Genomic DNA, 11,227 nt, shown 5'->3' on the forward strand with positions numbered 1-11,227 from the left:
GAGAAATATAAAAAGTCACTAAGAGTGAACTTTTAATTGTGCAGAAATTTGTGGAAATCATGCAGTGTTCATATTTTGTTTACTCGTTATGCAAGTAAAAATATGGCCGTATATTTACCCCTAAAATGTTAGACATTTTAAGATTCCTTATAAATTACTTGTCAAAGTCGGGGACAGTAATAGTTGAGTCATTTCACATAGCCTACATAATGACCTCTTCTGTGAAGCCAGCTGTACTAGTGTTCCCCCTTGTGGCTCATGGAGGTAACTGCGTTTCAATTGCTTGTCCCTCGGAGGCACCCGTAGGTGTACAGTAAAGATAGACGTGTATTTACGTGAAATGGGCAGTCTCCCTCAGAACATTTTGTCTGTGATGTAAGTCGTCGTTTAGTTCGCAATTTGTTTAAAAAATCACTCATGAATTTAAAAGAGAATGGCATTCGATTTAAAGTTAAACTTGGAAAATTATCAACAAACGTCAATGATGGATAGCGAAGCAGGCGCCTTGTCCTTCGATCAGGGAGCAGACTGGGGTAAGAAGGCTGATTTTTTTTCTCCAACCTTATGAAGCTGAGCTAGCAGCAGATAGGCACTCTGAATAACTAACTCGTTTTAACAATTTATTACCGAACTACTAGTAGCTAAGTTGGACATTGACGTTGTAAGGCTGGTTTCGGCGTTATTTAAGTTTCATCTAGCCTGTTAGCGTTAGCTAACTGTGGACGCTGATTCGGAAACCTTACGCTCGCCCAAATCTAGAGTGCTCGATTACAACAACCTTTACGGCTGCATGTCTTGACGTGTATTAAAAGTTGATTATTTTTTTTTTTTTTAAACCCCACAATTTATTTTCCTCAAACTTGGTAGTAAACATCCTTTAAATGAGTAGTGTTGAACACAAGTCAAAAAGTTTAGTGGCAATATTTGTTTTTGTATTTCTTTTGCCCTTAATCACAAGCAGCACAGTCACCTGACTCTCTGTGTTAAAGTGCATTAAAATTTTAATGCGTTTAAAACCCCACAGCTGAGTTTCCTCAAACTTGATAAGAAACGTGCTTTAAAAGTGTGGCGTCAAAGTAAGAAAATCTACGTAAAATGTTGCTATTTTTGTACGTTATTCGCCTTTGAACGGGGGCGGGACATACGTAACGGCGCATGCGCAAATACAACCCAGCCGTAAAGGCGGTTATTATAGAGCACTCTGGATTTGGGTTTACCGCAGTGAACATTAAGTACTATTCAGTGTTTAGACTTGAACACGATCCTTAAAAGCACTTTATTTTAACATAAATACATTTTAATTTATCACTCCCAGCATTGTCATCATAATAATCATGTTTGTTTTTTTTGTTATGCAGTGGTGCTATGATGCAATACTAATGTAACTATTTACATTAAGAAGTGTATATTCACATAATTTAAGATTAAGAAGAAAAATATGAGTGAGACTGTTTCTGTAAAACTGGTGGATGAAAATGACAAGTCTTGATGAAAGCAGCACAAAACACAGTGTTTACTCTAAATAGTCAAATTTATTGGAGTTTATTGAAGTGAGTGAAATGAGACGTTAGCGCAATATATAAACAAATCTTCAGTTTTGTCTGGATGTTAAGATCAGATCTTGATTTTAGGTTTTGACTCGCTTTACATACCTTTCAGGTTTAAAGATAATGTATTAATAAATTATCTACATTGTTTAGTAACAACAATTTTTAAGACACATGACATAACATTATCTTAAAAGTGGTCAGGTTTTGCAGCAAACATCTGCTTTATTTTCACTGTTCTAACTTATAAATAGTTTTTGAATTTTATTAATGCAGGAGTAGGAAAAAACAAATTGTGGAAAAATGTGACCCACCAAACCTTATTTTTTAAATGAGTCATAAAAAGGGTATGAGTTTTTGCACTAAGCAGCAAACGTGTTTACAACCTGCAATATGATGACTGCATGAAGTCAAACAAACATCAAGTGGAAAATAAAACGGTATGCTGTGCAGTTCTAGTTTATTGAGTAGGTTTGGTTTGCTTCTTACAGCTCGTGTCAGCTCAACCATGGCCCAAATTAAATAAACCAAAAATCTGCTCTAAAAATATAAATAGTAAAAATCTTATTAAAATAAACACAGTTACCGGTACTTTACAAGAATAAAATCATTAAATGTGGATTATTGAACATCAGATTTATTTCCTCTAAGTCTGTTAGTTAATGAACTGATAACTGATCATCATCATTGATTTATTCTGTCTGACAGAAACGTGGCTACAACAAGAGGATTTTGTTAGTTTCAATGAATCCACTCCTGTTAATTATTTTCATTTTCATGTTCGTAGAACAACAGGTCGAGCTGGAGGAGTCACTGCCATGTTTCAGTCAGGATTATTGATTAATGCTAAACCAATTATTAGTTATAATACTTTTGAGCCGTTGTCCCTTAGTCTTTCTCAACCAAAATGGAAATCAGAAAAGCCACTTTTACTTGTTATATATCGTCCACTACGCCCTTATTCTCATTTTTTTGTCTGAATCCTCAGATTTTCTTTTGTCCGATTTACCACTAAATACTGATAAAGTCATAATAATGGGTGATTTCAATGTTCATGTAGATGTTGAAAGTGATAGCTTAAGCAAAGCCTTTAATAATTTAATCGAGTCAGTTGGTTTTACCCAAAATGTCAGAACATCTACTCATTCTCATCATCACACTCTTAATCTGGTTCTGATTTATGGCATAGAGATTAAGTACTTATTAATACATCCTCAAAATCTTGTTCTGTCTGATCATTGTTAATAATCTTTGAGTTTACATTAAATGACTACACAGTCACTGAGAGTAAAGTTCATCTTAGCAGGTGCTTATCAGAAAATGCTGTAGCCAAATTTAAACAATCTCTTCCATCAATGTGTTCCTCTGTCTTGCAGAGTAATGCATCAAAGAACAGTGACTTAGATGATCTTGTTGATAATTTTACAACTTCAATGCAAACTTCACTTGATAAAATTGCTCCACTGAAAAAGCAAGTAATCATTCAGAGGAAACTGGCTCCTTGGTTCCATTCAATTCTGAGTTACGTTACGTACTTTAAAACAGGCATCTAGAAAACAGGAAATGAAAATGGCGCTCCACTAACATTGAAGAATTGTATTTATCTTGGAGAAATAGCCTGCTAACATATAAGACAGATTGGATAAGGCACCTAAAAGGCTGATTACAGATATCACGTCAACATATTTGTTTGGTGCCAAGATAGGTTTTACACTAGCAACATTTCTAACAAACAAAAAAAATATGTGGATAAGAATGAAGGCCAAGGCTCAGAGATATTCAGACTGTTTCTCTCTTCATAACTTATCCTCCTGTTGATGCTACTGCAATAAAACAGTCAACCGGCCCAGACAACATCCCCGAAAAAGTGTTGAAAGAATGTGCCAATCAGCTCTGTGAGGTGCTGGCAAACATCTTTTAACACCTCACTTACCCTGGAGACAGTTCCCATCTGCCTGAAGACTGCCACCATCATCCCAGTCCCAAAAAGCTCTACAGTGACTGGTCTGAATGAGTCCAGCTACAGGCAAGAGGTGGAACACCTGGAGAGCTGGTGCAAAGAGAATAACCTTCACATAAATGTGAAGAAAACAAAGGAGATGACTGTGGACTTCAGAAGGAACAAACACACCTACACCCCCCTAAGAGGATCTGCGGTGGAAGTGGTCTCCAGCTACAAGTACTTGGGTGTACACATGAATGACAACCTCAGCTGGAGCAACAACACCACCAGCCTGATCAAGAAAGCTCATCAGAATAACCTTCACATCAATGTGAAGAAGACAAAGGAGATGATTGTGGACTTCAGAAGGAACAAAAACACCTACACCCCCCTGAACATAAGAGGATCTGCGGTGGAAGTGGTCTCCAGCTACAAGTACTTGGGTGTACACATGAATGACAACCTCAGCTGGAGCAACAACACCACCAGCCTGATCAAGAAAGCTCATCAGAAACTCTACTTCCTCAGAAGGCTGAGACGAGCTGGACTGGGAAGCTCAGTCCTCACCTCCTTCTACAGGTGTGCAGTGGAGAGCATCCTGTGCTCCAGCATCAACGTGTGGCATGGAGGCTGCACAGCTGCAGAAAGAAAAGCTTTGCAGAGAGTGGTGAAGGCTGCACAGAAGTCTGTCGGAGTCAACCTCCCCACCATCACAGACATCTACACCTCCAGATGCAGGAAGAGGGCCACCTGCATCATGAAGGACCCCACTCACCCAGTACACACACTTTTTTGCCCCGCTCCCCTCAGGAAGGAGGTCGAGGAGCATTAATTGTAGAACCACTAGACTGAGGAACAGCTTCTACCCTGAAGCTGTTAGACTTATGAATCTCTAACCAGAATAATCACTGTGAAGAATCGCATCATATTGCTGCTGATCTGTTTCAGTGTTGCTGCTGATCTGTTTCAATGTTGGTGTGTTCGTGCATGCTCATCTGCTCACACGGACTCATGTTCATGTTTGTGCTGATGTTCGACATGATGTTTTTATGTTATTAGTGCTTAGTGTATATTTAGTTGATGTTTTTCTTAGTTAATATCTTGGATGTTATCATTGTTTTTCTTTTACATTTTATTGTTGGACGTAACTGGGACACTGTGTACATAATTTCACTCCACCACATGTACCACATGAGGTGCAAATGACAATAAAGAAACTCTGACTGACTCTGAACTTAATGAACAACTATTAAACACAAAATTCACAGAGAACGCGCCAGAGTTCAGTCACTTTACAAGCGCAACATGGCATCACATCCTTCATAGACCATCTGCTTTCTTGGCAGTCTTAACAGTTCCAGTGGTGAATCTTTTTTCTGTGACTCAGATAAAAATTAAATTATGAAAAATGTAACATTTTTGAAATTACTAGTGACCTGTTTACTATTTTGCTCAGTGTCCTCCTGACTGGGCCGACTTGTTTGCAATTGATGCTACCTAAAATCAGAAAATGTAAATGTTGGTCTTTTTGATGCAGTAGTTTCTGCTGTTGACTTTAACGTTGTTAAAATGTTCTACTTTTGTTATATATTGCAGTGGACCAAGAACAGGTTGCCTCATGTTGTGTTTTGTATGCTCATCTTTACACAGATATAAGTCTGTTCGATGAACTGGATAACTTAGGGGATGCCGATGAGCTGCTTGAAGCCCTCGAGAGCGGTAGCTATGTGAGTAACTCTGTAAAATTAGTCTGATCAATCATATTTGAAGGGTATAGAATGTAACGGAAAGAGAATAACCCAAACTACTGGCATGAAATAGAAAAAAAAATGTTTCTGATTGAACGCATCTGCTTTATACAGTAGACTGACTATGGTACACCATTTTAGGTTCTTTACTGTATTCTCCATGAGGTTAATTTTTATTTTTAAATATGTTTGGTTCTGCAGGCTAACGAAGGTCCAGATCTGTATTTTGACATTGACATTCCACCTTGGAATGAAACTGATGCACGCAGCACTTGTGCAGGTAAAGTAACACGTGTTAATGTGTGTCACATTTTGGCACAAAGTACTATTTTATTAACACTGAAAAGGATGATTGGATATTATTTTGTATCCAGCTTTTAGTTTAATGTACTAATATGTCATTGCTGCATATTGACATCACTCTTCGTGATCAGTATTGTTCATATTATCTTCCACTTAGAATGTTTACTGATGGTGTACTATTGTAATATTCTGCACATCTTATTTTTTTACGGGGCTTTTATAAGTTAGCATGAAAATAAGTCGAGTGATATGAAGTGTTGGGACTTGTAGTTAACGATAAGTTGATGACCTGACAGTTTTATGACATTAGATGACCTGACACTTGGCGTCTGTGTCCTTGTGCATCCAGATGGTGAGATGAGTGTGGACTCTCTGTCACCTGCCCACACTCTGAGCTCTGTCCCCTCTCCTGCCTCCATGGAAGCCTTGTCTCCTTCCTCCTTACTAGTAAGACATTTTTTTCAACTCTTTGCTCTTTCCAGCTTTCTGTCCTTGGACTGAATTTGTAATGTAAATGTTTGCGATCGTTATTAGTTTGAGTATTTGCATATGTGCTAATCAGTTGAATTCACTTGGTTTCTGTAGCACCAAGTCGCAACAGAAGTTGTCTCAGGGCACTAAACAAAAACATTCACATACATTTAAAAAGCCAATTACCGGTAGTCAAAGTTATCTGTCTAAGGAAAACGTTGGTTACGTACTGTAACCCCAGATTCTATGAGTATAAGCGTAGCCCTTTAAGGCCTTCGCTTTAGTGGGTTTATCCCGTTATGCAGAGCATAAGCACTGAAAAAAATTAGTCCACGCCCACCTGCTGTGTGGGCCCCACCCGGTCCGTATAAATTACGTTAAGAGCGGGAAATCGGCTCCCAAAATAGCTTTTTTCTTCAGCCATTTAGGAGCCAGTGAGGCCCGACGCTTAAAGGGCTACGCTTATACTCATAGAATCTGGGGTTACAGTACGTAACCAACGTTCTATGTCGTATAAGCTTCGCCCTTTAAGGCCTTCGCTTTAGTGGGTAAAGGGCGAAGCCGATGTGGTCCTCGCCTCACTGGGTCCATTCGAACACAGTAAGAAGCGGAAGCTTGCCCAAAAAAACGTCTTGTCACCCAGCTCCCCGTGTGCATAAACTACGCATCGCGTAATTATGTGCCATGCACAGACGCATGTTGAGTAACTATGCGTTCTGACAAGCATGAATACCCCGGAAAACTTTCAACGGGAAGAGGAAGTTGAAAAGAGGGGGGGGAGGGGGGCATGAACCAACTGGTTCATGGCTGAACAGTATAAACAGATTAATGTCCATGAATTGATAAATAATCAAATGAACTGATTGGTAACAATAATCATGAACTGATTAGTGACAATAGAACCAGAAACACAGACACGACTGTGACTGATAACAACATCTCACACTGTAATGCGTGCAGACAGAAGTGAGCTTAAACAGAGTTCCATGAGAACAACAATATTCATTCTGTTAGAGCACTAAGGACAGAATGTGTCATGGAACGAGCCGTTACATCACGTAGGTAAAAGCGAATAAATGAGCAGGGTGTTGACCATGCAGCCGCAGTGCAAATGTCCTGCATTGACATACCATTATGCAGAGCAGTCGAAGATGCGATACCCCTGGTCGAATGTGCTTAGAGGTTGACAGGAGGCCCTAAATCTGATGCTCTGTAGGCTTCAGAAAAGGCCTCACACAGCCAGTGTGACAAGCGCTGGATGGATAACGGCGACCTGCAGAAGCATCTCTATAATGCACAAACAATTGTTGAATTTGAACGCATTGCAGCTGTGCGCGTTACGTAACACGTCAACGCCTGCACCGGGCAGAGAAGATGAACAGATGCTTCCCCTTCTGATCTGTAGGAGGGAAAAACCCCTCCAACGATATCACTCTTGATTTAAAAGAGCTCGTGATGTTTTAGGCATAAAAGCTGGGTTGGTCTTAAATCAGCTGAGCTGCCCGTCAGCCTAATTCTAAGGCATGACGAAGCAACAGAGAGGGCAGATAAATACTTACCCTCTTAGCGGGTGTTAAAACCAGCAACAGGGCTGTTAAAAGAGACAAGAATTTAAATGAAACCTGATCCAGAGGCTCAATTGAAGCTTTGATCAGGGCTCGCAGGACCAGCGTTAAACCCACTGTGGAACAAGTGGGCGTGAAACAGGCCTACATCTCTGTACACCTTTTAGAAAACGCTTCATCAGCGGGTGATAAAAGCTGTTCTGTCTCCAAACCCTTTGTGGCAGGAAGAGATGGCTGCAATCGTACGTTAAAACGTACTGAAAGCCAACTCCCTATCCATCAGCTGTTGTAGAAAAACAACACGCCGCCTAAAAGGCATGAAGTGGTCTCTAAACCTTCTCTGTGCACCAGCGCTGAAAAGCCGTCCCCTTGATGTGTACAGAACTGTGGTAGATGCAGCACGTGAATCTTGAATTGTGCACATTATCTCCTGAGGGAGACCCATCCTCTAAGTGGAACCGCTCAGCGGTCAGACCCACCGGTGTTGACCTATTTCTGGGTAACTCTTGGTCGCTCCTCCTGCCTGAAGGAGAGCATCCTTCCTCCATGACAGTTCCACGGCGACCCAACAACAGACGTTGCAGGCCTGGGAACCATAGTGCGTTCACACGCCGGGAGCCACCAGGAGAGCTGTCAATCCCTCCTCTTGAACTCGGTTCATGGACCGTAAAAAACAGAGGAGGTGGGGGAAAAGAAACGCGTAAAAAGCGTTTTGGGCCACCGACTGTGAGCAAATGCGTCCCCCCCCAGCGATGGATCGTCTCGCGGGCTCAGGGAAAACCATAGTTGACATTGAGCGTTCTTCTCGCATCGCAAACAGGTCCACAGCTGCTTTGCCAACTTCTGCTGCGTCTGAAAACATCAGATCCGGATGGAGGATCCGGTCCACGTAACGTGGGCCGCCCTTGGACGTCACATCAGAACACCGGATATGTAAACCGCTCTAATAAAAGCAGGTTTTGATGAACCCAACTCAGTAGCTTTCGCACAATGTGTAACATCTGGGCTGAACGCACACCCTGATGGTTATGTACGCAGCAGTCATCATGATGTCTGTGTGAATCAACACGTGTTGATTCTGTAGCACAGGAGCAAGGTGTTGAATCACATTCAGTACTGTGCGACACTCCAAAACATTGATGTGGGCTGATGTGTAGTGGAGCCACAGCGCCCCTACTGCTTGAGATAGGTATGTCCCCCCCCCCCAGCCTGACAGCAACGTGTCCGTGAAGACTGACCCATGACGTGGGTCTGCTGAGGGGGACTCCCTCTGATAGAAAAACAAGGTGTTTCCCCAGAGTCGGAGGTCTGCTTCCACAGAGGAAAAGACAATGATCATCCGTCGTTTGTTTTACTGGATCCACATGCAGACGTGCAAAAACACCTCTAGAGGCGTCTCATGTGATAAATGAGTTTTCATGGTGGTTGAATTTAATTCCACTCCAGAAAAACAAATGTCTGGGCCGGGAAAATCGAGCTTCCTTCCACTTATGGCGAAGCCCAGATTAACAGGTGTGATGTCAACACCTGATCCTGCATCAGCGCCTCCTGTCTGAAGTGACAGGATCCGCAGATCATCCAGGTAAAGCAAAAAACTCTCGTCTCTGTGTTTTAGGATGATCGGTATGCGTTCTCTGGATGTTAAACAACAGATCCAAGAACGGTCTCACCCCTCCGATCCGTGAGTAAAACCCTCGTGTTTTCTCTCCCTTGGGGAACTCTGTAGATTACTTTTATCAGAAAACACTTGGATTTCTGCATTTAGGGAAGAGAATCAGTCTGATGATGATGACGGGACCGTTTATATAACTCCTCTGAATGGAGGGGTTCGGGTTGCAAACTGTAACTTGTACCATTTGCATAAACCCTGTCCCTCCATCTGAAAAACGGCGAGCATGTTTAGCCACTCTACGTAACGTTCGTGGATGAACGTGCGTTAATGATGCGTCATGTTTTGTACGGCTGTCAGCAGTCCGTCCCTCAACCGCCGTCATGCGTCGCGGGAATGTTTTCTGTGTGACCCCGGGCGAGACTTGAGCTGAAGGCGAAGCATGTGACAGCTGATGACGCGGTAAGCTGCGCGTTTGACGTCGCTGTGCGAACGTTGAAAGGCGGAGGGCGTAACTTCATTTACACCGTGCTGTTGGAGTGAAGGCTGCTTAGCGTTTAAGCTGCGGTGAGCTGCCGAAAGCTGAGAGAGAAGGACCCCCACCCGGACCAGCCTGCGGACCACATTTATACCGATGTGAGCTGGTTAGCGCCGGCAGCTGTGTGCGCCAGCATCAACGCAGCACCGTTGAATGGAGGCTGTCATCTTAGTGTTCGACTCGTCATGTCAAGAGCGGCGGTGAATTAAAAACCCTATTTAAGGACACCGGCTCATGTGGAGGCTGTTCCATCCCACAAATGCGAGTTGACACCGCTTGAGTGAGGATCATGCAGTTCTAGTTGGTAATGAGTTATTTTCGCTTACCGTTGTGCCGTGATCGACCCGTCATGTCTAGAGCGACGGTGAGTTTAAAAAACCTTTATTTAAGGACACCGGCTCATGTGGAGGCTGTTCTGTGATCGACTCGTCATGTCTAGAGCGACGGTGAGTTTAAAAACCTTTAATTAAGGACGCCGGCTCATGTGTGGAGGCTGTCCTGTGATCGACTAGTCATGTCTAGAGCGACGGTGAGTTAAAAACCTTTAATTAAGGACACCGGCTCATGTGTGGAGGCTGTTCTGTGATCGACTCGTCATGTCTTAGAGCGACGGTGAGTTAAAAACCTTTATTTAAAGACACCGGCTCGTGTGTGGGGCTGTTTCATCCCACGAGTGCGCTCTTATGTGTGCGGCTGCTGTGAGCTGATCCGGGCTTACAGACTGGCTAAAAAACAGACACTTGGATCATTAATGATGATTTATTTCAACTTTCGTGTCACTTTTACACACACCCTCCGGAGACCGTCATTTGAGAGCTTTCTCTCTCATGAGCTCTGCGATTGTTTGCCCAGAGCGCTGTCTTGCAGGCGAACTCTGGGGAAACGCTGAGCTGCAGGCTGCCGGAGTGCAGAGGGCTGGATTCTGACGGGCGGGGCTGGTGGTGGAACTCAGCGAGAGCCGCGGCCGTGGAAAAGTCGAAAACTTGCTCGCGACGGTCCCTCCAGCGGGGACGGGGTGGGCCGCGCGGCTTGATGAGGTGGCGAACAGCTTTTGGCACCTCCTCCGACTGTTTCACTTCGCCAGCATGGTTTGAAGCTGCTCTGAACAGCGCGTCCGCGATGGGCTTCATCAGGTCTTGTGCAGATTCTCCGGCAGCGAGGGGAGTAACGAAGCCAGGTGGATCGTTGGGTCATCGTCCTCCGCGCTGCAGTCCCCGACAAGGCAAACCGTGGGAGAGGCACACATGTTGAGCTGGCGTCAGCTGCTTTACAGAGGGAGATCTTCGTCTCCAAGGCAGGTCTGCAGCCTTCAATCCCTTGGACATGCTATATGCTAGCAGCGCACGTTGTTGCTAGCTGCGGCTGCCTGAAAAAACACATCGGTGGGCTCGATTGGAGAGCGTGGTCGCCGTCTGTGTTCCTCCGGAGGGACGGGACGCTGCTCCGACCTGGGCAGCTTCGCTCCGGAAGCTTCCGCGAGGCTTGGCTCCAGGGGGGGGTACCG

The 11,227-nt window shown here is 43.6% G+C and overlaps 1 protein-coding gene across 2 annotated transcripts in view; it reads left to right on the plus strand.

Annotated features, from left to right (window-relative positions):
* The first annotated feature begins 316 nt into the window (after positions 1-316).
* atf6 (activating transcription factor 6) overlaps positions 317-11,227 on the plus strand; it is a 46,045-nt gene continuing 35,134 nt past the window's right edge. For both annotated transcript variants that reach the window (XM_037698130.1, XM_037698131.1), the window contains exons 1-4: positions 317-533; positions 5,140-5,216; positions 5,439-5,517; positions 5,890-5,987. In XM_037698130.1, the coding sequence (XP_037554058.1) occupies positions 434-533; positions 5,140-5,216; positions 5,439-5,517; positions 5,890-5,987 (354 nt within the window). In that variant the 5' untranslated portion in view covers positions 317-433. The remainder of the gene's footprint in view (positions 534-5,139; positions 5,217-5,438; positions 5,518-5,889; positions 5,988-11,227) is intronic.

The sequence above is a fragment of the Nematolebias whitei genome, chromosome 3 (assembly GCF_014905685.2).
Source record: "Nematolebias whitei isolate Nwh7 chromosome 3, NemWhi1, whole genome shotgun sequence".
In the NCBI taxonomy this organism is placed as follows: domain Eukaryota; kingdom Metazoa; phylum Chordata; class Actinopteri; order Cyprinodontiformes; family Rivulidae; genus Nematolebias; species Nematolebias whitei.